Source organism: Agelaius tricolor, unplaced genomic scaffold (assembly GCF_023055355.1).
Source record: "Agelaius tricolor isolate 1412-34295 unplaced genomic scaffold, bAgeTri1.0.p SCAF_8, whole genome shotgun sequence".
Classification (NCBI taxonomy): Eukaryota; Metazoa; Chordata; class Aves; order Passeriformes; family Icteridae; genus Agelaius; species Agelaius tricolor.
This window is the reverse complement of record NW_027269268.1, coordinates 6,216,520-6,243,824: the sequence shown is the minus strand read 5'-3', so window position 1 is coordinate 6,243,824 and position 27,305 is coordinate 6,216,520. Positions and strand designations below refer to the sequence as shown.

The 27,305-nt window shown below is 38.3% G+C and overlaps 1 protein-coding gene across 3 annotated transcripts in view; it reads left to right on the top strand.

Annotated features, from left to right (window-relative positions):
* Positions 1-26,474, top strand: part of EDNRA (endothelin receptor type A) — a 32,860-nt gene extending 6,386 nt beyond the window's left edge. For all 3 annotated transcript variants that reach the window (XM_071431483.1, XM_071431482.1, XM_071431484.1), the window contains exons 3-8: positions 10,958-11,085; positions 16,537-16,735; positions 20,513-20,665; positions 22,477-22,610; positions 22,989-23,097; positions 24,439-26,474. In XM_071431483.1, coding sequence (XP_071287584.1) covers positions 10,958-11,085; positions 16,537-16,735; positions 20,513-20,665; positions 22,477-22,610; positions 22,989-23,097; positions 24,439-24,579 — 864 coding nt within the window. In that variant the 3' untranslated portion in view covers positions 24,580-26,474. The remainder of the gene's footprint in view (positions 1-10,957; positions 11,086-16,536; positions 16,736-20,512; positions 20,666-22,476; positions 22,611-22,988; positions 23,098-24,438) is intronic.
* Positions 26,475-27,305: the final 831 nt, after the last annotated feature.

Below are 27,305 nucleotides of genomic sequence, written 5' to 3'. Positions count from 1 at the left end.
ACACCAAGTTGGGAGCATGTTTCGATCTGTTGGAAGGCAGGAGGGCTCTGCAGAGAGATCTGGAATGGTTGGATGTATGGGCAGAGTCCAATAAGATGAAGTTTAATAAGTCCAAGTGCCAAGTCCTGCATTTTGGCCACAATAACCCCCTGCAGCGTTATAGGCTGGGGACAGTGTGGCTGGACAGTGCTCAGGAGGAAAGGGACCTGGGGTACTGGTGACAGCCAACTGAACATGAGCCAGCAGTGTGCCCAGGTGGCCAAGAAGGCCAACAGCATCCCTGCCTATATCAGGAATAGTGTGGCCAGCAGGAGCAGGAAGGTCATTCTTCTTCTGCACCTGGCACTGGTGAGGCCACACCTTGAGTGCTGTGTCCAGTTCTGGGCCCCTCAGTTTGGGAAGGACATTGAGACGCTGGAGCGCGTCCAGAGGAGGCAACGAGGCTGGTGAGGGGCTTGGGACACAAACTCTGTGAGGGATGACTGAGGGAGCTGGGGGTGTTTAGCCTGGAGAAAAGGAGACTCAGAGCTGATCTGACCACTCTCTATAACTCCCTGAAAGGTGGCTATAGTCAGGTGGGGGTTGGTCTCTTTCTCCAGGCATCATCTCACAGAACCAGAAGACACAGTCTCAAGGTGCATCAAGGGAAATATAGGTTGGATATCAGGAAAAAGTTTTTTATGGAAAGAGTGATAAAGTACTGGAATTGTCTGCATGGGGAGGTGGTGGAAGCACCATCCCTGGATGTGTTTAAAAAAAGAGTGGATGTGGCACTCGGTGCCATGGTTTAGTTGAGGGGTCAGGGAACAGGTTAAACTTGATGATCTTGAAGGCCTCTTCCAGCCCAGTGATTCCATGATTCTGTGATATTATCTATGGTGAAATGCAGCACCTGGTCCTGATCTTCCAGTTGTATATATTACAGATGAGTCTTTTAACTTTAACTGGGTTCAATAGAACAAGAATTTGAAACTAGGATGACTGTAAATAGTTATGGATGTGATTTAACGGAAATTCTAGTTTACACTTTTCAATACTCCACCTGGGAAGTTAAAGTGTGAATTTGTGGATAAGATATCTGTAGAGTATTTTGGATTAACAAATTGATGAGAAAGATTAGCTTCTGCCTGATTTGAGATTCTCCTGTCTTCCACAGCTGGGTGAATGCCTTATGGGACATCAGACTGGGGCTCTTAGCTGGACTCAGAGCCTACACAAGGCCAGGCTGGATGGGGCTCTGAGCAACCTGGGCTAGTAGGAGGTGTCCCTGTCCATCCGTGTCCCATGGCTGTAGGGTTGGAACTGGATGATCTTTAAGGTCCCTTCCAACACAAACCATTCAGTGATTCCATGACTGCACCTCCCATGATGTATTACAGTTTCCCCTCTGGTAAATTACCCTTATGTCTTTATGGATAATTGCTAAGGCAGTGTTCTCACTTCTCATGGTATATCTGATAGTACATTTTAAGGAAAAATGGCATGAGTTTTTTTCAGAGCTAAGTTTGAGACAGAACAAGAATTTTTATTTCACAATTTTTTCTAACCTTTCAAGAGCTCTGCTTCTTTTTTGCAAAGAGGAATGGAAATATGGAATTAATTATGCCTTTCAAAGTTGCCCTTTGATGATCTTCTGAAAACTTCTTTGGAAGTTTAGTTGAAAGCAACAAACTTTTTTTTATATTCTCTTGACTATTTTGCAATATATTTTTTCTATTATTTTTCTGTCACTTCTCTAGAATTCCATAGGTGTATTTGTCTAGGTCTATCTTACATGATGAGCTGAACTATGGTTCTGATTTGATGAATGAAATTTCCTTAGCCTACATGAGAAATTATTTTTGTGCTGCAGAGAAGTATTGGATAAATAAAGGCTATGAACAAAACTGCAAGCCCTTGACACCAATGTCTTTCAATTTCCACATGTAAGAAGGCAGAATTAAAATAAACTTTAAAGCTTAATTCTAGCTTTTAGTTATTTTTCAGTTATTTAACTTGAGGAATAAATGACTTATAAATTACCACATACAACCACCTTGTTGTCTGAGGTTTGCTGCAAGAATTGTGACACAGGGAAGCATTTATGGCTTTATAAGGGGGCTCTGGTACATCTGATAAGAAATTAAATTATTATTATTATTATTATTATTATTATTATTATTATTATTATTAGTAGTAGTAGTAGTAGTAGTAGTAGTAGTAGTAGTAGTAGTAGTATCGTCCATTTTTCATATGAACCATTCAGTAATGTGGATACTTACATTGGGAGTTGGGTTTAAAGTTTGTTAAATGCCATTCCTGTTTGCACCACTAGGGATCCTAAAATCTGTGTCACCTTTCAGCTCCTCTTGTTGAGTGACAGTGTGAAAGGTGGCCCCTGGAAATAGCATTATTGCATAATTGAAGTGATAGGTTTTTAAGGAAAAAAATTCATGTGTTTTAATTTTTGTTAGAAAGTAATTTTCGTTAGAAAGTAATATCCTTCTGAACCTAATTTAAAAAGATTCTTTTAGTTTCAGAGTCAGCCTCATGTTGAACCATATATTCATATCCTACATATAAGTGGTTTCAAACACTTCATAACTTTCAGGTCAGATCTTCATTTTTAGGACAAAACAGGTCTGAAATCAGAGTAAACAAGCATTCAGCTGCATATTAAAATAACAAATATGGAATTAATTATTAATTAATTAATTAATTGTATAGAAAAATGTATAATATCTGTAATTATAATTGAATATCAGAAATAATTATAATCACTTTCCTGAAACATAATGTAGCCTTAACTATTTTGATACTACTTTCAAAAGAGAAGTAGGTAATGCTACTGGTACTCAAATCCAATTTTTCAAACCCTTAGAAAGAAGCAGCCATAAAATTTTAATAATTGGCAATGTAAGATCCCAGGAGAATTGAGTCCTTTATTCTGTTATGTGTTTACACAATTAACAAAGATATGATGCTGGGAAAAAAGTAATTATGTATTTTATGCCAACTAAAGATGTGGTCTCAGGTGTTTGATGTTTTTAACCTTTCTTTGTGGTATAGTAGGCTCAAAAACTCACTCCTTACTTTGCCCAGTTACTGTAATTATATAGTGGATTCCCCTTATTGTTAATTGGATTGCAATGTGAGTAATATTTACTGTCCTTTGAAGATATTCTGGATATGTGAAAGCCACACTACACTTAATTACCACAATATATCCACTTGAAGTATCAAATCAGCAGTAAAAATCTTAATAAATTGAGTTTTACAGGAATGGTGACTGTAATGAATCCAACCTTAATAGACCAAACTAAGACAATTTAATTTTCAATCACATTTTTATACCACCAGGAGCCAAATAGTCTCCTTTTTGCCCAAAACATACCTTTCTCAGACATTCAGGATGTCAAAGCCTAAAGCCTCGTATCAGTAAGAATTATTTCTCTGCAGGGAAAAGACAAGCAGAAAACAAAAGTTTCATATTTTACACAGCTGTAGAGGTAAAGGCATTGAAGAAGAGAAGGGGCCCTTTTCTTGTATCAGGTGGCATTAGCACATAACTGAAAGCTGCTGATCACCTGCATTACCCATCACTGCCATGTGCATTTTTAGCAAATAAATTCAGATGCAAGGCAAAAAAACTTCCTTAGAGGGCTGCTTTCCATAAAGGCTTTACATTGGCAGTACAAAGGCAGCAGCAGGATAGCCACAGCACCACTGTTGCCTTGGCTGCTCTGAGCTCTGGCAATCCCTTATGGCTGTTCCTGCTGCTGCTCCCTTTTTACCTGTTTTTAATAACATTTTCTTAATAATTTTACTGTTACAAAGTGGAAGACATCTACCCAGGAAAAAATCAAGTGTTCACTGCTCAGACAGCTCAAGGAGATGTTTGCTTCAATAAAACAGGGGGATTTTTGGTTTGTTAATTGGTACTCATGCTTCCTTTAGTTGCAACCCTATCTAAATCTGAGTAGTCCACCCAGAACATTAAAAATCTAAATATAGAAGGTACCTGACAGCAAGCAAACATGTTCATCCATTCTGTCTTCAGTAAAGGAAGACTCAGCTAAAGCATTTCTAGTCATGGACATTTTTCAGCATTAGAGCACATGTGTAAGTGTCAGAGCAATCCCTTCTGAATCAAAAATTATTTGGCATATCTGAATACCTTCACCAACAGAATTAACAATTATACCTACATGGGGATGCTAATTAACCACATTGGCACTGGTCTTGTAGCTGATAGAACAAGCAGCACCTTTCATGCCAAAGCAAGCCAACAGCACACAAAAAGGTAAGGGCACTTAGGAAAGTGCCACTTCTTAAAAGGCAGAAGTTTTCATATGTATAATGTGTATGTCTCAATGAAGTACCAACACAAGTAGGAAATTCTGAGAAATTCCCCAGAACAACTACATTCTGGTTTTCAATAAATTCTTACCAGGGACTCCCAGAAGGAATGAATGGGTAGCCCAGTGTGATGCAGAAATCCATAGAACCTGCTCCACACAGGACCTGTTATTCAGGTGTATGTCTCCATGTAGTGACCAAACACAGCAGAAACCCAGAGGTAGCACAAGAATTGATCACTGAGTCCTGAAGGCAAACATTTCCCGAAATGGAGCAGGGAACAGAAATCCATCAGGAATCTGTTCTATTTACAAACTTCAGCTCCCCAGCATAGTGTGTTTAATGCACATACCAGGGTAGCAGCCAATGAAGAGATTTTATATTCTAGGTCTTAGCTCAAGATCCACACTGCCTTTAACTCATGGCTGTTCTTTGGGGAGTGGGACATATGTTCCCATCAATGCACAGCTCCTCCCTCATCTTCAACTCCTCATCTCATGCCTGTCTTGCTGGCCTGTGGATTTGAAATAGTGTACAGTACTTAGACACATTAGGTTTAAGAGAATATTTTAGTGTGTTTTCTGTCTTTATTTCTCAACCAGCTGAACTCTACAGATAACAAGGAATTGTTTTGATTGTGCATAGTCAGGGCTTATGGGTTCTGCAGTAACTTCTTAGAAATCCTGTCACTCTTTTTAGCAACGCACAAAAGAAAACACAGCTGGAAGAATAACAAAAGAAATATGCCCAGGGATTGAAAAAATTCCTTTCAACAAATCACCAGGCACATAAGCACACCTTGCAGCCTCATTTCCCTGAAGAAGAGCAGCTCAGCTTGAGAAACAGTTTACCTAACAGGATGGGAAGATAGCCAACACCATGGAAAGTAATCCTGCTTTGTAAACAGCAAAAATACCACAGGGGAGATGCCTAGGGTTGTTAGGAATGCTTTACTGCTAAGTAGAATTTTGTAATAAATATAAGTGTTTTAACAAGAACCTAAAACAGGATTTCTTTTTCTTTCAGTTAGTTGAGAAAGAATGTTCAGCTGCAAAACCAGGGCATTTGTTTCCTTACTTTTCAGGATCTCTTGAAGTATAATCTATTTTCCCTTGTGTAAAAACTATACATTCCCTTCCATAGCTGCCTAAGCAAGAGAAAAACACTGTAGGCATTCAGTGAATGGCATGAGATCCTTTGCTACATTCACCTTTACTCAGCCAGGCTAAGATAAGCAAAATAGCAGAAAAAGCTCTGGCAGGGCAATTCAGAGTAAAAAATGTCTTTCATGGTTCTCATGCATCCCCACATAACCTTTCTTCCTTCCAGGAAGAAAACCAGTCAGTCTTTTATCCACCCAAAGTGGAAAAAAGACAGTTCTTGGTTGTAGCAAAATCAGGAATGTATTTCCTGCAAAGAAGAGTTGAAGACATACAGTGTGTTTTCTCTACCGTGTCGGGGCTGTGAATCTAAGTATAAGGAAATAAACAAATTATCCCAAAGCTGGCAGAAGCTTGAACAATCACCTCACCATATATATATATATATATACACACATATATATATATATACATACTGATCTTATGCCCTGCATTATAAAGGCTACCCTCGTTCTTTGTTTTCCTCTACTCTTTGTTTTCCTCTAGTCACTGTCCTTTCAAAATCTGAGGTTTTTCACTTCAGCAGTGGGAAGGAATACTTAGAGACAGACTGTGTTCCTCTCCATCCTGACAACTCTCCCTCTTTCCTGCAAAGTGGTGGAGCACAGGTGACTTGTGAGGCAAGAAATGGATGAGCTTTGTCCAGCAATGCAATTCTCTCCTGTAAATATGGGTTTTAGGAAGAAGGGAAATGCTTGAAAACATACAATGAATTCTTACCCTATGATATTTTATGAGGACAGAAGGGTCCTGTTCAGTCACCACAATCAAAATACCACTGCTGAGGACTCAATACATCCTTATTCCTAACTAAGCAGTCTTACAGATCAGAGATAGGTGAGACATTTCAGTCAAAACCATCATCTTTTGTCACTTAATGCAGTCAAGTCAGTGGTACAGATCTTAGACACTTCTGTGCTGAGCCAGATATCACCTGGATTCCACCCAAAACACCAGATACCTTGTCTGGCCCATGCCTTGAATCAGACAAGGGTATATATAATTGTAGAACACAATTTAAGCTTTATCCAGACAGCTCATTATTGCCTAGAGGAAACTAGCCTTAAAAAAAAATAAATGGAAAAAAAAAAAGCCAGCAACACCAAATGTGCTGATGTAACAAAACCAAAAGAATTTCCCTTATCTTTCATTCCGGGCTATGTGGCAAGGAAAGAAAATCACCACAGACTAGTCTGCTTTTGTAACTGCTGCTCCTCAGTTAGGAGATGTTGGTCACTTACACAACTGGATTGTACCTATACAGATGAAATCTGCTGGCTTGGTCCCTTTCTCCATTACTGCCCAAGTATAACTTCAGTTGTGGAATAAATAAGGTATTTCTGTTTTTCCTGAAGACAGAATAGAAGCTGACTTCCATGGTTGTGTTCCAGCAGTATCATGGAACATTTAAATGCCATGGAACATTTAAATGCCATGAAACTCAGGAGAGTGTCCTAGATGGCAGCAGCATTAGGGGCAAGTGTTGTTTGTAAGGAACACAGCTTCCCACAGTTTCTGGGAAAAACATCTTTTGTGTCAGCACAACAATGGTCCCACATGGATATAGGAAGAGGCAGTCTCTAGAGCACTAGGATGAAATCAGAGCAGGAAAGGGCAGGTAGGAAACCTTTGCTGCCATCCTCAATGCCACATGCCAGAGAGAGGGGACCTCCTGACATGCACTTGTTGAGCTGAAGGAGTTTGAATAGAGCAACTCAGAGCCAGCTCCAATCCAGCACCCAACCAAGCCCATCTATTTTGGGCTGAGCTCCAGGGCCACCATCTGCCTGCAAACACACACAGTACCAGCCTGGCATGGGATAAACACTGTGGCTGCACATGAGCATGCTCTGGGCAGCACTCATGTGCTGGGGTTACAACATTCTCTCTTTCAGACTATATATAAATTGCTTGGGATGCACAGTGGGACTTGATGTTTTGTACATCAGCTACCATACTGAGGGGGGGTTGGAAAATAGCAGCAGCAGCAGAATAAAATCAACGGAGTGACATTTAAAAATCACTGCAAAGGAATGTTCTCAGTGCTGATGTCTTGTTTGTCTTCAGCTGCAGCTCAGGGCAGAGAGGCCATATAAAGCAGCAGAGAAGGGAGGATGCTCAAGAAAGCTGTGGCTGTCTGGTCACTTTGTGAGTTTTTAAAGAGCAGTCTTGATTTCTGATTTCAGTGCAAAAATACATGTTGACCACACTATTTTCTCAGGAATTGCACCACAGTATGAAATACTCTTAAGTTGCAAACTGCACAAGGGAAAAGTGCGTTTCCTTTGCCACATGTCTTATTTTGAAACCTCAGAGATTTTGTAAGTGGGTTTGCAAAAGCACAATCCACTTCCACAACTCAGAGAACTGGGACACAAGTAGGAGCAATCGGTCTGATTTCTTCTATCCTAGAGCCTTGAGATGAAATGTAATTTTCTAGAATTTTATAATCATTTTGTTTGGATATTAAAATATGCAAAAGCACTTAAAGAGCAAAGCCAGTAGTTCCAGTTCTTGTATTGCCCCTAAGTAAATCAGGATTAATTAAATTAAATTCTTGGGTTCATTTTTTGTAATACAAAATAGATGTATTATTTCCTTCTGAAATTTCCTACCATGCTAGGGCAGGACAGAGGGAAATGGACTTATTTTGATACAAAAATTAATAAAACTAAAGACAGGATCAGATTTGCTGACTAAAAATATCTACAGAAGAAAAAAACTGGCACCTGATCCAAGGGGAAGTAATGAATGCATAGCTGATGTGGAGTGATAATGGAGTACACCCCCAGAAATGATTGCAAAGTGAATCTTGAAATCAAAAAACCTTATTTCTGGTCCCAGGGATTTTGATTAAAATCTACTTGAAAAGAATGTCTAATGCTTTGGTACTGAGATTACTTCAATTAGTGGAAAGTGTAAGAAACAAAAGGAATAAAATACTTTTAATCTCAAAAAAGGAGAGCTTCCTGGGGTGTGGGGTTGAAGCATACATGCTGGAAGCATGATAAAGCTTCCCCATGAGGAGTAATGAGTTAGTGAACCTTTTTCAAGTACAACCCTTTTCTTTTTGAAGCTAATATTTGCCTTGTAGTAGCAGAGTTTCGCAGTCACTACAAAGTGCTTGTTCGTTTCTGGTGTAGCTACAGCCACAGTCAGGGGCTGAAATGAATAGGTGCCTTTCAGTTGCCTTTTCAAGTGTGATCTGTAATGATAAATGGGTCTTGGGGCTCTGGTTGGCACAGGGAATTGACAGAAGTCTGCTAGAGCTGCTTTTCCATGGCAGTGCCATTTATAATTTAGCCTTCCCAGCCTGAGAACTACTCTGATTTTACCCAAACCCAGCCAAGAGTTTGAAGGTGAAATTCCATGTGACTACAACATGGTTGAATTACTATGGGTAATCAATCCCTTCTTTTTTCAACTTTTTTTTTTTTTTGTGATAAAAACTAAAATCTCATATGAGAGTTCTAGGCAAAATGAAAATGCAGAATATTCTCTGCAAACATTTGTTACGCTATTGCAAACTTATCTTGAAAACAATTCTGCTGGAGTTTTAAATGTATTTCATTCAGTCTATAAATACAGATAGCATCTGAGGAGCTAATCAAGAGCTTGCAGATATAAACTCATCAAAACTTTTGCTACGGAAGGTACTGACTGTAGTTAAATCACCAATCCTAGCAACTCAGTTCCTAGCCTTTTAAGAAAAAGGGGATTGCTTTTCACCAAATGTGACTATCCTAAACTGGGATAACATAACAAAGGTGCTTGCAAACATAAGTTTGATCCACAGTTTCCACCCAGCTGGCTGAAAACTGTGAGTTGCTAAAATGTATCCTGAAATACAAGTAATCAAGTGACATTAATATAATACTAGAGAGACACAGGCAATGTGGAGTGCATAGCTGCTTCCAGCATTTTTCAGGTATCATTTGGGGGACAAAATCACAAGTAACTCAGCATTGTGATGAATGAATATAAAACAGAGGGGGTGCAAAAAATCCACATCAGGATTATAAGGAGAAGATTAAGTCCTACTAAGGTAGAATTTTGTGATAAACATCTATACACTACAGCAAAGTTCTCTGAAAAACTCATGCTATGAAAAACCAAAAAGGTAACACCTTCCTTAACTGAGGTAAAGACAGAATTTGAACTTCCCACAATTAACATTTGTATTGCTAAAGGTAGTGATTATTAGCATACTTCAATTTAACACTAATTTAAATAGAAATAAAATGTTTGCTTTGAATACTATAGTCCTGAGTTACAACCAGAATTTGCTTTTCTAATTCTAGAGCTAGAATACACCCACTTTTACCAGATAAGTATTCCAGGACCTAAGCTTCTACTAAAAAAATATTTCTAGTCCTTGTGGTTGCAAAGCTAACTCTCAAAACATGAACACCCTACTGCTAAGTTTCAGCAGCAGAGACTTAGAGAAGAAGATGAACAAAATGATAGTGCAAGAGTGAGGAGGTTTAGTGACTTTGTTTTTCAGTAGAACTATTCATGAGGGCTGAAATATCCTTACTTGAGTTAAAATAGCTAAATTAGGGCTCAGTGCTTTGTATGGACAATAATTTTTCATTTATTACACTTAGTTACATTGAATGTAATCTGCCAGTTTCCTTTCAGTACATGTGAAGGGTGATTTGATTATCCTGAATAATTATGTGTCCTGTATTTTGTGTGTACAATTGCTATCAAAGCCCGGTTCCGATACAAGTTCAAAGCTTTAACAGTTATAGCTAGAAATATTACTACTTATATGCTAATTCTTCACAACTGTGCCCATGAATCACTGTACTAATATTTATTAAGCAAATGCCTCCTTGGAAATACTGCTCTAAGCCTCAGTCACTCACATCTTTCCAATGGATGCCTTTCTGCTGCCTTGAAGCACAGCCCACGCGTTTGCACGGTTGTCCTTTAAGACGCGATATGGAACAAATTATGCCTGCACAGTGTTTTCTTCACACTCCTCAGAGTCTGGCACTGGATGTTGCCATGAGTTACACAATGGTACATTTATGATGACAAGAATCTACTTGCGTGCAGCACCAGGACTTGGCTCTGAGGTATTTCATTATGGACCCCGAGTTATGTTGTGACTGCCTGGTTCTGGGACACGGCAATCACAACCATTTGTGACAGGCTTGAGTTGGATTTTCATTATTCAGTACTGCTGGCAGGTTCACAATAATAAAAAAGAAATTTCAACAATGCAATTTAGTATTGCGACACCACGAGGTCAACATTTTATGTAAACTTCCAACTTCTCTGCTTCCACAGTAGCAGTTAGTTCCCAGATCCACTCAGTACCAAGGATATGCTTGAGTTATGGAGAATTCAAGGTTACATTGGCTGTGTCTAAGACAGGAAATAACTACAATTGTGGCATACTTGCTAGGTTACTGTTTAAATATTCTGATTATTTTGTATCTTCTCTTTAGCTCCTCGCCCAGAAGTGGCCTTTTGGAAATACAGAATTTGGACAGTTTCTTTGCAAATTCCTTCCCTTTATCCAGAAGGCATCAGTGGGAATCACAGTCCTTAACCTGTGTGCCCTTAGTGTGGACAGGTACAGTATGTTTTACTCTTTTGCCACTGTTCTTGCACGTGCAGACTTCCTAAATTGGGAGCACTAAGCATGGTCTTTTTAGCAGGCAGATTACAATACAGATATAACTTAGATTCTGGTCTTTTATATTCTGGCTAATGCCAAGCATCACATTTGGGGCTCAAAGTATAATATTAAGTCCTTGGGCTAATGAAATTTAGATGTTTTTTAAAGGTATTTAAAAGCTCTGGTAAAGCTTTTTAGGCTTAAAAATTAGCTTTTCAACTCACTGCCTATGGACAATAAACAAGGGTTTATTCTGATAACTTTCAAAACTAACAGAGCTCTGCTGAAAAATATGTTGGAAACTTGCTTTGATACTCTGACATACGTAGTTTGAAAATTAATGCCTCTGCTATTTTTTCTTAATACATAACATGCAATAGCAGATGAACACTTGACTTCTGTAAAAGTTGGTTTTATGTCTTGAGTTACTTGATCATGTTCCACTCCAAAATATCAGTACCTCTAAATACAGGAAATACTGTCAAATAAAATGCAGTATGTGTATTAGTACAGGGATGCAAAGAAGCTTTAAAATTAATATTGGTTTGGCTTTACAGAAAAAGTGAATGTATAAGGTTTGCAGTGCATAAATCACTTGGTAGTATCCATACCTAAAATACAGTTCCTTACTGCATTAGTACCTCATTAGCCAAAGCCATAAATAAAAAAAGAAATTAAAAAAATTAAAAAGGTAATACACGTAACTGTTCTACTTCCATTTTTTAAGTCTGAGAACTAAAAAAACAATTCTATTTCTCAAACAATATCTGCCCACCATTAAATAAAATCCCATGGACCACTCTAAGGAATAAATCACAGATCAAGCACAGACAGTTTTTTAGATAAATTCTGACAACTGCAGTTTCACTAGATGAAGTTCCACTGTCATATACATTTTTATAAATTGGAACTAACTCAGCTGAAGCTACCTTTTTGTAGATATATACATATATTTTACAAGGACAGATTTGCTAATCCTCACAACAACCAAATGCTGTTTCCATTTGAGTATAAAATCTGGTATGGGATCAGACTCAGACTATTTAATTTCCTCCCTTAGCTTAGACACTTTGCCAAGGACATATTCTTTATCATCTGTTGCTGCTCTAGTAAGTGGTTGCAGAGGATGTGTGTTAGGAAACAGATGTAGAGAGCCAGATTCTGATATTGGCAAACAAGAACTGAGTCTAGCTTCAATAACCATGAGAGCTCAGAGCACCTTCAATAACTTAGGTTGGACACTGGAAGTTTGGCACAGAATTCCATATTAGCTAATGGCTGCTTTCTAGAACGGACAATGAGTAAATATGAAATAGTGTGCTGTCACAGCTGGACTGTTTCTGGTCTATGGGAAAGTTAATTCTTGCTTTAAAAAAGCTCCTGGAAGTTATCGTGTTTATAATTATTTTGGGCCTCTATATACTGCCTCTATATAAACCTGGATTTGCATTCTATGGCACATAAAAGATGGAGTCAGTCGGTAGAGTGAATCCAGAGCTCCATATTTTCAGTCGTTGTTGACTCTATCCCTGTTGCAGACTACAGCCTTAAGTTAGAACAGGATTCTTTTTTTTCCTATCAGGAAAATCCCTGTGCTAACTACGTCCTATTGTGAAACTCCCCTCATTACTACAGCCCTGGAGTGACTTGCCCTGACAGTGTATTAAGGTTTAACTGTGCATGCCCAAGGGGAACAATGGCCACTCACATGTGGAGAGGGTTTTAAGAGGCTGGCAGAAAGCCAGCCATTCACACTTCGGAGGAAGCTCACTTCGAAGTTGCCTCAGATGCCCCCCAGGCATTTTTAAACTCTAGGTCACGATGGTGGATGGTGACGATAGTGTGACTCTTTTTCTAAACAGTGCCTGAGTGTGACTGAGAGGGAGGATATTTCCCTGCCTGAGTTTTTACGCTTGCTTATGGCTTGGGCATAATGATTTTGACGAAGAAATGGGTTGAAGTAGAAAAGTGAAGATCTGGATCTCACTTCACGTGTATACACTCTCTTCTTGCCTCCTCTGCATAGCATAGTGCAAAGAACAATAATCCTAAAGTAGATATTTTTATCTGGACCAACTCACAGTAAGTGTATGAGACAAGTCAAGATTTTGCCACTAAAAGAAAACCCCAAGAGCTTTATTGTATTAAGACAGTTGCATAAAATGAAGAACAGCTGTGGTTGCTAATAACAGAGCAGAACAGTTCTGTATCAGCAACAGCAGGGACATTTAGGAACTGTCCTGGCACTCATCTTGACAGTGGCTGCTTCATACATGCTTGATCCTGTCCTTTATGTTTCCTGCATTGCTTTTCACTCTTACAAAGGGCTGATGATACTCACAGAATTTGTTATATTACAGGGCACATTTGAACACCTAGTTTTCTAATTAACACCTAATTTCTGATCTGAGTTAAAAGGAATAGGGGAACAAAAGCACCCACTGATGTTCTCAGATCCAGACAAGATGTCCTTCTGAAAGAAATGCTTTAAGCGTGTTATAACTGGATAGGAGTGCAAAATATTTAATTGTGTGTATGTGTACAAGTTGACAGCACATGCATGAGCAGCTGAAAATGAAAAAGGGAGAGAGAAGAGGAGCCACAACATCAAGCAGAGGACAGGAAGTGACCTGGAAAAAAAGCGAACATTTTAGACATGATTTGAGACAAGAGGGAAATAAACAGAACAAAAGGAAAGCTAGCCAAATCTCACACAGATTTTAGAGTGAGGAATTAAATGCAATGCATTATGCATGTATTTTATGTCAGGTCCCTGGCAGACATCCTATGTTTTCCAAGTATGAGGGAAATAAACCCTGCAGTACTTTCTCACTCTTGATTGTGGGAGGTTTGTGGCTAGACAAAGATCCTCTATATTACATAACCCACAGAACACCCACCTGAAAAGTTATTACTACTAAAATTATTATTACTACCACTATTTTTCAAATCACTCCTACAGCAGTGAGTAAAGAGACCAAGTAATTGCAGCTTAATATGCATTCAGCAAACTCTGATCTAATTACTGAGCTTCTTATGTTTTAGCTGAAAATATTCATAAAATTATTCAGCTAACAACTCCTTATTTGTGAATTATTTGAATTTTAAACTGGGAAAAAAAATCAGTAAAATACATACAGGACCCAAATCCTTACTGCTGTGCATAGTGATCTCCTCATGTGCAAAACAGATGTAACTCAAAAGAACAGGTACAAAAATGCAAGAAAGCAAATAACTGGATTCACAATTTGCAATTCATTGTTTGTTACTCTTATATTTACAGAGGTAACATAAAACAAGCTTTACATTTGCTACTTGAAAAATATATACAGTGTACAAGCCCCTTTTCTAAGAGCACCAGTCAGTCAAGGATGAGATAGTACCTTGTGCAGCTGACAGAAATGATTGTAAAATTGCCAGTCTGTAGAAAGTAAATTTTGAATTGATTGTTAAATTTCCAAAGTTCACAAATACTTGAGCATTTGTGTGAAAGGTTAAGTTTCAATGAATATTCCATTTGGTGATGAAAGCCAGAACTTTATATGTGGCAAAAAGAAATATGACAGGATGAAAAATTACTTAAAATTAAATTTGGATTTTAATATGAATATTTGTGAGAAGATACGATACTGGATATTTCTTTTTTAGTTCTCCCAGTATAATTCGTTTCCATAGTCTCAGAATTCTAATCTCAGAGACCTCCTCCCCTTTTCCCCATTCTTGGAAGAAAAGGATGCCTTTAGATGATGTTTTTATTTTTAATGTGCAATTCCAAGCTGTAGTTTGCTTTTTTATGCTGGAAGTATTTCTACCCACATTTCTATAGAAATGATGCTCTGAGAGCCTGTCTGTAGTTCACCTGTGACTGTGCTGTGCAGGACACTGCTGTAGATATCAAGGCAAAGCTTTCCAGTCTGTTTTCTGCAGGGGTGATGGCAGGCCCTGGCACTTCCCAGTGTCAGATATTGGGTAACTGCTTGCTGAAGTTTTTGTGAGGGGCTCAAGCCTGGATTTGCATTCAGGCATTGTCATTCCCCCAACACTGAGGCCACAGGGGATGGAATTCCCAAGTCTTCCATCTAGTTAATAAGCACACTTCCAAACTAAAAAGAGGCTGTGATACAAGAAATCAGAAGAAATTATTTGTGTGTGAATCCAGTGTTACTGTATTGGTTAAAGGAAGGCTTAGAAAGCCTTTCAATAACCAATTTTTCCTGATCTCTGTAGCCTAGGTCCTGTAGCCCTCAAAAAATTTTTCTCATTGGAAGCTCCTCATTCCTTCCATCTTGGTTGGACTTGATGATCTCAAAATGTCTTTTCCAACCTAGTTCATTCTGTGATCTCAAAAATTCCAAATCCAGTATTTCCCTTCTTAATATGACTTCTTTTAAGCAAACAAACAACCTTTCTTGACTTTTTTTATCCTCAACCAAAGAAGACTATTTAATCATCAGTGGATGCCACGATATATCCATGCAGCACTGTCATTCCAAACAGGAAGGTGCTATTATTTTAAGGAAGAAAAATAAGTTCAGAACAGTTACATCATTAACAGTTCAGAAGCTGTTACTTCATTAATGACAGAGGGCTCTCCAGAATGAATTTCAGATTATTACAAGATCAAAAATAATATTGGTTCTTTCCACTGATTCTGTCTTTGCTAAATTGTTGTAAATCCTAAGCAAGTAGTTTACTGCAGTAATTGTAGGACAACAGTTAAATCTACTACTGAAAATTTAGTTTATGGACTGGATTGCACTTTGTATCTGTCTTTGAATAATTTTACAACCTTCTAACCAGAGCTGACAGAGAGATTGAGGTCTCAAGGTTAATAAATTTCTTCAAGTTCATTGAAAACTGAGAGACAACTAGAGAAGAAATATCCTCTCAGTTCATTGAACAGTATAAACAGAACAAATGCATTTACACTTCATCAAGAGTATTTTCCTCGTGTTTCATTGCCTGGAAGCTGAAAGCTTTGGGTAGCACGGCTGCTACAGCTGAGGTAGCTGGAAGAGATGGATGCTTTGTATCTGTTAGAATGGCTGTGTGCCTGGAAGCTTTTTTCCCTCTGTTATGGCAGTTATTTAGTGAAAGATATAGTCTGTCCTCACAAACCTTGCCTACTTTGATTAGAGATCATTAGTGCAGTCCACCCAGCAGAATTCCACACAATCCCACACCCAAGCAGAACAGGAGCAGCCAGCTCTCTGCTCTCCACCCCTCGATGTGCCCTGTTATGGCCCAGGTAAGTTGATAGCTGGCAGAGGCCCTGGAATAGGCAGAAAAAAACAACTAATAAAAGTCTCAGATGTCAGCTTTAGGAATTCACTTGCCCTAGGACACTGAACCATGAAGTTTTAAGAAGGAAACCACAGTCTGGAAAGTAACACCTGTCTCTTTCAGGTACAGAGCAGTTGCGTCCTGGAGCCGTGTTCAGGGGATTGGAATCCCCATGATCACTGCTATTGAAATTTTCTCCATTTGGCTTCTGTCCTTCATACTGGCCATCCCAGAAGCAATTGGCTTTGCCGTGGTACCTTTTAAATACAAGGATGCAAGTTATGTTACCTGCATGCTCAAACCTACAAATGATTTCATGTTGGTAAGTAACATCCTGTCTTCTCTTTCTTGGAACCCACAGTACGTGGGTTAGACAATTAAGATACTGGATGATAATAGAGTTTATTCATGCATTAAACTGCAAAATGTATTCTAATGTGTATTGGTGCAAAGAAGATCCTATGTTCACAGTGACTTGTCTCTGCTTTCAGCCAGAGAGATTAAATGGGGCTTTACTGCATTTTCATTTCTTTGCTACTGAAGATTCTTACTACAGACATTTGCAATTCACACCTGCTAAAAGTACAGTCAAGAGATGTATCAGGGTAGCCAGAGCCTTGAAAAGTTTTGAATTTCAAGGTACAACACCTTGGAGCTTGTAAATGTCAAAACACATGTTTTACCATGATTAGTCATCCTTCTGTATGCAGTAGTCAGCTCTCTTGGCACACAAAGAAAAGGGTGGGGCCATGCTACATGCATTAAAGTCAAATAAAAAATAATTCCTTTAGTTTACAAGGAATCATGACTACAAAGCTGACAGTCCCACACCTCCAGCTAGGTGCTTGTGCAGTGTTAGCTGCCATTAGATGCAGCAGCTCAAGAGCAAGAGGAGTGCCTGAGACACAGCAGGCTGCTTTGGCACATTTCCTACCCCTCACCCTCTGTGCTCCTGCAGATTAACAGCTGTCAATACCCACATCAACTTCTGCAAAGCAGCTCAGGTGAGAAGTCACTGCAGAATCAATAGATTACTGCATAGGGGCATAGTGGTTTTCCACATGGCCTTGCAATGAGAAAATATCTTAATTTTTTAAAATTTCTGAATACAGTGAAAGGTCAGGTACCATTCATCCAGTAATGAAAAAGAGAGAGTAATATTCTGGTCTGTTGCAGAGAAGGCAGATAGCACCAGGTCTTCAGTCTTGAGAAAAACTCAGTATTTTTTTCTGGACTAGAATTTTTCATAATACAGTGTAAGTTTCTCTTTTTTGAATGCCTGGTGCTTCTCCTTTTATTGGACCAGAACAGAACTTGGCTTAGAATTGGGAAGGGTAAGGTAAAGTGGAGCTAGGAATTTTAGAAAATAAAAAGCGTGGATGATTACTTTTTCAGAGGAACACCCCCAACTGTGGTAGGTTACACAGACTATAGGGATGGCCAAAAGAGCATGAGATAATTGAAAGAGAAGAAAAAAGGAATTCCTTAATACAACTAATTAATGCAGGTAAAGATGGAGTGGAATTTCCCAGAGTTTATTATGTTTTTGTTTCTTGACTCCACAGCCTATATGATGGTAGATACTGTAGTTATAAGACTGTGATTTATGAATTACACACTGCAGCAAAATTTCCCTCTCTAATGGCTGTTTTTCTCCTCAAATGTGCCTGGACAACCTTCACTTCCTTTTTCTCCAAGAAAAAGAATAGTTTTCCCTTTTCTCAAAAACATTATAGTTCAGGTCTTCTATAGGCATGCTGACTTTAATGATTACGGTTCTGTTCTTAATGTTCTAAGTAGAATAGCTTGGTTTGTTTTCCTAGCAGGAAGTAGTAACTCTTACTTGCTCAGTATAATTCAGAAGTGCCAATCTTCCCACAGCAGTTTGATTTTTAAGGAAACAAACCAGCAGTTATGTCCAAGTTTAGAGTAAATGTTGGATGTGTCAGTCAAAATGCAGAGCTTTGTGTTTCAATGTGTTGCAAGCAAGTACAAACATGAGATTACAGTGGAAATACCATTTTAACCTTAACTATAGTATTTACTACCACAAACACCACAATAAACAATTACTAAACTTCAGGAAGGATTTGTTATTAACTTCTGTTTTTAATAGGAGCTTTATTCATGTTTAAAGCTATCTTTGAAAGATTTAAAATATTCATGCTAGACCATGATTCCCAAGAGGTCGAGCGCACTAGGAAACTTGTTTAAAATGCACATTTCCTGTAGAAAACCAGTTCCATGTGGGTTTTCAAGACAAACAAAAGAATGTCTACTTCTCTTCAATCAACCCATTTTTGTGCATTGATGTAAGCTTTGTGAAACTCAGATTCCTCAATTAATCATTTACAGACATTTCAGAGTAGGTTTTCTAACTCCACAAGGCCAACTCCTCATCCAGAAGTGAAGTATTGGTCAGGGCTGTGACACAGACCTTTAATGTATTTTCCTGACCCACAGGCAATGCTCATGGAGCCTGGAACACTGGTAGGACACAAAGTTTTCCTTGTAAACATGGAATGGATTCACGTAGTACACATTTTGTTGTGCTGCCCAGCCAACGTGATTCCAGGCTGACTTGGAGGAATTTGCCATGGAAAAGATAATTGTCTCCATGTATTTGTAATCCTTTGCTCTGCAGAAGGAGCAGTAATTACATTTGCCCTCAGTGCACACTCCTCAAATATCAGTCATATTGTTTCCCGGTTTTCTGCTAGCAAAAGCTTTGTTCCCAGAGGGGGAAATTCTGCCCCCAAGGAAAGTGCAGCTATGCAGGAGACTGCAGCCCCTTCTCAGGGAGGAGAGGAGGCTAATGAGGAGGAGGAAACAACACAACACAGCGTCCAAGAGTGAGGTCGGATTGCGGCCCAGAAACCACCAGCATAATCTAAACTAGCAAATTCTGTATGCAGCTGTGTTGGGGCAGAGGGAAAAAAATCAAAAGCATTCCCTTCTTCTTCATAAATCAACTTCCTAATGTAACTGAAGTAGATTTTTAAAGTAACATTATTAAATACCAGTATATGAATTGTATCAACTTTTTTTCATCTTTCGAAGTTTAGTGCTATTTGGTTTTAAATGTCAACATGACGTCAAAAGTTTGAGTTTTTCAAACAAGATTCATAAAATCCTCAGGCATAAGAATTTTGACATTTGGTGTGGGAACTGTGATGTTACGAGAGCACATCCTCTAGGAACAAACAAGCTGGGGGAAAGAGTGACACATCCCTTTTATACTAATAACCTAGACACAGGAAGTGTTTGAAATGCTATTTTTCAGCACATACTTTTGGCTGAGCATAACAGTTAAAAACCAAGATATAGTATTTTCTGAAGTCTGAAAACACGACCCTCTACAGAAAAGAGCTATTTTAAATGTTTTCACAAATGTAATATTTCCCACAATACAGAAATGTATTAACTTACAGCACTGCTTACATCACAGCTAATACTTAAAATTACACAGAGCAAAGTATTGCTATTCTTTTAATAGCTCACTGTCCCCTCACAAAAGGCAAATGGTGGAAATGGCAGTCAAGGGGTTAAAAGTAACTGTACCACTGGAAGCCATCCCTAAGCTTTACACATATCAGACAAACACTTATGAAGTGGCTCCTATCTGCCCAGTACATAAGCAAACCAACTGCCAACCTTTTCACTGATAACAAAAGGTGATTAAACTTACAGGACATTTTGAATTTTCCTTTTTTGGCATCAGGACAGAAGCTTTAGAGGTAAATGGTATTTCCTGAGACAGGCTTTTAGTAAGATTCATTATCTCGGACTGACACTGTCTACAATTTGGCAGGTCTTTTTCATGCAGCTGTATTCCAGTTTTCATGAATGAATATAAATGTTCAGAAAGTACAACAAAAACAATTGATTCCAACCTGAGACAGATTGCAACAAAGGTACAGGCAGGCTCTCTGTAAATGTTTACACTGCCACAATTCCTATTTTGATGTTGGTCAAAAAGAGATCAACAATAAGCAGACGACACCAGTGTACCAACTGTCATGCTCTTCCAAGGCCTTTCTGTGGTATTTTGCATTCAATCATAAGAAAATATCTGCTCTCTTCTTTTCCTTATCTACAGTTTTACAAAGATGCAAAGGATTGGTGGCTGTTTGGTTTCTATTTCTGCATGCCGTTGGCATGTACTGCCATCTTTTATACGCTAATGACTTGTGAAATGTTAAACAGAAGAAACAGCAACTTGAGAATTGCTCTCAGTGAACACCTGAAGCAGGTAAATATATTAGAAACACTAATGCTTGAAAATATTGTTCTTCTCTCTGTGGGTTACATTAGAAATATTTCAAAGTGTACCTGAATACAGTAAACTACAGAAGTGGAAAGTGAGGATGTGGGTTATTTATTTGAACCTGGAACAAAAGACTAAATCATTGTATAAGGAGGTATTGAAGACAGTATGCTCAGGAAACTAACCTTTTTATTTCTTTTCTTATTCTGACAGTTGTGCCCTCCTTCTCTTTAACCTCAAATCACTACTGGCTAAATGCTTTGAAATTTAACTACAAAGATTTGCCAAAAATGTTTCTTTCTCTGTATATAGATAGGACTCCATGGATCCTCCCTCCTTTTGGCACTCTTTGATATGTAACTGTAGTTTCATATGAAAAGCAATTGGAGAATAACCTAGTTTAGAAAAGAGTGGATTTTGCTTCTCAGGGTTATTGCACTGCTGCAGTACCACTGCTGTAGCTGCTTTGAAAAGAGCAACAGGAGAACAGAGCAAACAAATGATCACAGAACACAGTCGCTCACGGAACCGTCAGGTCTCTTTGCTGGTTTGGCAGCACTGGCTGATGTTTAACACTTAACTGAACTTTAAAAAAAGAGTCTGGAGCTTTTCCCCTGCATTAATATCAGCCCTTCAAATTCCACTCTTTTAACTTCCATGTTCACAGATGTGAATCCCTAAAGCAGTCCTCTCTGCATCTGAGTGAGTTCTCACAGAGGTTCCTCCTCTGCTGGTTCATTCCAGATCAGGGCTGACTGGAAAATCTTCCCCTTGTGCAGATTCTCCACTTTTTTTCCCTCATCAGGCCCTGGGACTGCAACACAGTGTGTCCTAGGGCCACACACAGGCTACTCCACCCAGTAGAACTAGAATGGTATGTACTAGGAGGAGGGGGAATCCACCGCCCTAAAATGCAGTGCCCACTAAGCTTATCAGACTGGCTGCTGCAGGACGACTTTATGCCACAATTTTAAAATGTTTATCTTTTTAACCCTCACCTTTTGCCTGCCTTCCTTCCTTCCTTCCTTCCTTCCTTCCTTCCTTCCTTCCTTCCTTCCTTGTCCACATTAATGTCTAATCACAAATATTTTATTATTTTGATAAAAGCTGCTGTTATAAAAAAAGAGGAAACTATAGAAGTCATATTCGAAGCCTAACAAGACTGTAATCACTATTTGACTTCAAATTCTTTCATGACAGAGCCTAGCAGTGCTTGTCACTATTATATTACAGAGGAATCCTTACCCCTTCATATGCTTCTCTTTATCAAACCCATGCCTACCAAACACCACTGGTATGCATTGTCAAAAATCCACTAAAACATCTGTAACTCTCTAGAGCCACACAAAAAACCCCATTAAATTGCAATTATTTCCTAAGTATTACAAGATTAAGCTGTAATAGTAACATTTCTGAAATGTTTGTAGAGGAACTATTTACCTGAGAACATCAAGATCTCACAGTAAGGATCACATAGCAAAATCAAGATACTGGGCAGTATCCCTTTATAGAACACTATATCAGAGAGAATCCTACAATATTCTTGCAGTACCAATACCTGTGTGCCCAGCTGCCCCAGCCTCAGTGATGAGCAGGTTCTATTGAGGATGGCTAGGATCAAGAACATGACAAACCCCATAAAAAAAGAGTAGTACATCAGGTAGTCTGAAAGCTTCACTTTGGGAATCCTTTTAAAATTTATCTATATTACTGGCTTTGCTGCCGACATTGCTAACTACAATCACCTGCTAGGATGCAATGGGCACTCAGTATGCACTCTTATCTCCTTTATCTAGCGCCGAGAAGTTGCCAAGACAGTTTTCTGTTTAGTCGTGATTTTTGCTCTTTGCTGGTTCCCTCTCCATCTGAGCCGGATTTTGAAGAAAATGGTATACAATGAAAGAGATCCCAGCAGATGTGAACTGCTCAGGTACTTCACTTTCCATGTCAATACTTTGTACTGAAAAAATATAATGCTATATGCTTAGAATTTCTATGAGGAATGTCACTGTGCAATGCAACTGCGGTGTTCATTAATTTTAAGCTGCACCCATTTTTAGCAGTTTCAGTTTTAATGGGGTAGCATAATCTCAAAAAATGTTGTTTGTCGTTATTTCAATCACTTTGCTCTAGATTTTCTGAACATCTGTGAGACAGGTTATTATAGACATGGCATGGTAGAAGATTAGATTGAGGGAATTAGGTAAGAGAGAATGAGTTTGTGTGACAGGAGAGGCTGTAAACACAAGGAAAATGGATGCTTCTGTATCATATGAACTGTTTAAATGTTTGTCTTCCTCTTGTCTAGTTTCTTGCTGCCCTTGGATTACATCAGCATCAACCTGGCAACCATGAACTCTTGTATAAACCCCATAGCTCTGTATTTTGTGAGCAAGAAGTTTAAAAACTGTTTCCAGGTAAGCTTCTCTTGATAAGATTTTATGTTAACTAACTGTACTGAGCTACTTGGCTGTTATCTATTTTTAACAGCTGGGAGAAGAGGCTTGCAAAGGAATGAAAGAATATAAATTGTCTGGTTTACCAGCTGGCAGTTCAGTTCACATAGCACATCTACCAAGATGAAACTATCCATTTCATCTAAAATACTAAACCAATAAATAAGTTTGACGTAGTCCTCATATGTGTAAACTGAGATAGACATGTTTTTGTAAATACTATTTATCTGCACGTGACATGCACATGAAACAGAATTTGCTTGATAACAATTTTATTTTCCACTCTTGATGACACCAAGCTGCTTGTATTAAACAATCTCATTAATCACTAAAATTTTCAGGCTTGAACACCAAATCAGGCACCTGAGTTTACTTTGGCAGTCAAATATGCATTATGTCTTCTATCTGCATTTTCCAGTTCCTACAAATGCAAACATATTTTAAGGCTAATATAATTTCCTTGTGACAATGTGCCTCTGCAAGTCCCTGTCCACCTATTAAGGGCAACAACAGGAAGCAAAAAAAAAAAAAAAAGAGAGTAAAGAAAGTAATGAAATGGAAGACTGAAATACCTTTAGCTGCAATGAAAACCAAAGAATGATAGGACTGTACCACTAAACTTTAAGTCTGAGAATAGGCAGAATCCAAACTACTGAGAAAAATGTGAAGAATTATTACACTTAGGGAATACCTGTTTGTCTTTGTAGATTGCTCAGATTTACAAACTATTTTAAGGGAGCATTTTCACATGATAAGTAAGAAATCAGCTTCTATTCCTAACTGTGCAAGATGTTCCACCTCAGTATGTTCACTGAACCTTTTCCAAAATAATTTTGTCTTTTTCTAAGATGTGAGAAGAGACTTAAGTCACGGGCTAGGGAATTTTTCTTCTTTTCTCTTCCATGCTAAGCAGCATGCAGATCCCTAAGTTTGTCAAGTACAATGATAAAGAGGGGGAAAAACCAATCAAACCAGCACCTAACAATATGTATTGAATTCTGTAAGTTCTCATTCTATTTACCTTAGTGAAACAAATTTCCCTTTTCATACTGTGAAAGTTTTTTGTAAATAAGAGGTACAGGCTGGGCCTAATTTACTGCACTTGTGATGTTCAATCACTACAATCATTTATGTTCCAGGATAAAAATTTCCCTGAATATAGCTAACACTCCTTTCAGTTAGAATCTGTTATCTGTCATTTCTGAATGAAAAATATGACTGGCAATCTGCATAGAACTGAGAGATTTGTCTTAACATTTATTTGTTTGTTTGTTTGTTTGTTTACTTATTATTCCTTTTCAGTCATGTCTTTGCTGTTGCTGCTCCCAGTCTAAGAGTTTGGTGACTTCAGTGCCCATGAATGGAACAAGCATTCAATGGAAAAACCAAGAACTAAACAATCACAATACAGACCGAAGCAGCCATAAAGACAGCATAAACTGAAAATTAAGGACTCTCACGCCATTTCAGAATGAAACAGGAAAATAAAAGTCACTACAAAGCTTTTACAACAGGAAGCCCAGTGGCTGTTTTGTAATGACTTCAGACACGTGCACCATTGTACCTAATTCTAGAGGTGACTGAGTAGATGGAGTGAGTGTAACTGTGATGTCCTGTGAACTGAAATCCACTGGATGGTAATTCTGCCTCTGAAAAGGATATTGATGTGATTATGACACAAAAAACTGGCTTGAACTATACAGGTGGTTTTGCTGTTCTGAAGCAGGCAGGAACTGCCCAGTGTCTGTGACTGGTACAATGCAATCTTTTTACCTGATTGTCACCTCGAATTATTCACTCTGGAACTTTTGAGAAGATATCAAAATGGAATCTATCTGTGACTATATTTCTCTCTACCCATTTGTCTTTTAAGTTCTATTTCTGTGGTGGATAAAGTCCACACACCAGTTTGTTTCGCATGTTGTTGTTGTTGTTGCTGTTTTTCAGATTTATGTTAGAAAATGTTTTGGTCCACACCAGCATTTTACCTATGTTACAATGGATCAGGACATTAGCTGGGCAGTTCACATTTGTAGCACTTCAGTATTCAAATATAGGAAGAGACCATTTAAACAGCATCAACATTTGGCACTTAAGCACAGATTAATACCAAAAAAAGAGGTATTAATAATACAGTACTATACTGTGTTATTTATTCTAATGCTCTGTACAAGATAAACATAATCTGTATCAGCAAAAAGAATGGAAGATGCTCACAGATGGGCACCTTACAATGTGTTTTTATTAACCTGACATGTTAATTCTTAAACTATATGAACCTTTTAATCTATTTAGACTATAGCTGCATTAAATCTAAGTTGAAATGAGGGTCAGTGGAACATAGTGAAACATTATTAAAGCTGTCCACAGCATTCTGAGAATATGGTTATTATCAGAGCAGCTATGCACTCTGTTTTCACATTGTGAACGTGATGTTATAGTCAGAGTGAATGTGGAAATGTGGAAACCCGTAGGAGTTGGATGTGCAGAAGGATATTTTGTGCCTTATTTCTTACAGAGTTCTCTGTCTTACACAACAGTCAAAGATTTTAATGGGGTTTAATAGGTTATCAGCATTGTTAACCATACAAATGCTATTAAAAATATATAGAAGCTATTGCTTGCATATATGTAAACTGATGTTTTCCTTATTATTTCCATCCATTAAGGCTACATGGCAAGAGATTCCAGTTTGCCTATAAATATTTTTAATAGGTAGCCTTTCATTAAATGGTGGAACTCAATAGTGTGGTGTCATATATAATATGTCTCATGCACAAATCTGTTAGGCAATTTATAGCATCTTTTGTGCTAGGCTAAGAAGCACTAATCAAAATTCCACAAATTTTTAAACATCCGTTTCCTTTCCAGTGAAAGATGGAATCCTGCATAGTTTTATTTAAGAGGTCAAAATGCTAGTGCCTACAGTGACTTCTGCTGCACAAGTTTCCCCAATGTTTACATTCACACAAATCTTCTGAAGTATATTTAAAAAAAGTTCTTTAAATTGGTTTGTGTATATTTTGTGTGCTTTTGTCTCTGTGACATATATGCCTGTATAAATACATATAAATCTATGTTCATATGTTATAAACCTAAATACAGTCTTCTGACAGTGCTCTGTGGTAGAGCCTAAGAGCATGGTATGGAATGAGACTTGGCTGAATTTTACTTAGAACATTTCATCCTCAAACTGTACCAGCAGTCATAGTAAATGACTCTCCTTTGAGAAAATTGAGTTACTGAATCTCTTTACATCCTGAAATCTTCCCTAGTGCTTTGACTGAACATATCGAGGAGGTGATAAACATAAACATAAAAAACACATGAGGAATGGATTTAAGTTGTGAATTGCTCTTCCTTTATTTCAATGCAGGAGAAAGTTTGTGTGCATTCCCCTTTTCTGCTGTTTACCTGATGGCTAGATGAACAAAAAAATTTCATACACCTGCAAACCAGTAATGTGATTGCTCAGAGACAATGCTTCTACTTGTCTACAAAAGACAGTAAGCAATTGAGACAATCTAGGTCAGTTTAGTGTTCTTCTACCAAAAAAAGCCCCATCTACCTGCAAAAGTTTCAGACTGTGAAATGGGTCACTTCTACGCTCTACAAGCACTGATGCAAACTGTGAGTCATAAAAATTTAAAAATTTTCCTTCCAAGACTAACATTTCCAACATCTATTGCCTTAAACCCAAGAGCTGACTCTGTTATGTGGCAGAGATACATGACACACAGAATATCCTTTAAACCACCTCAGCCTAGATGGAAAAACTAATTTCCTGCTCCTCTTAATGCTGAATGACCTTAGCATCAGCATAAAAAAATACAAAACTTTTTAACTAATGAAAGAAGAGGGTAAATTTTCTAAAAGAACTGAGAGGTACTTTTTAGAACCCTTTAGAATTATTTTAGTGAGCTTACTTAGGGATCTGAGCCTGCAAAAACTAACTGGTGACCCTCATTCCATTTCTCCAGCCTGTGGAAGGACAGAGAGAGTTCAAATAACAGTGACAAGTGAGGTCCTGGGAGGTCTCATACTCTTTTTTGCCATGTTTGCTTTTTTGTATTTTTACTGGTGGCTGCTGCTTCAACTCACAAACCAGTTGTAAGAACAAAGGGTGCTGTGACGTGGCAGCAGCAGAGATGAGGGGAAAATGCTTCTGA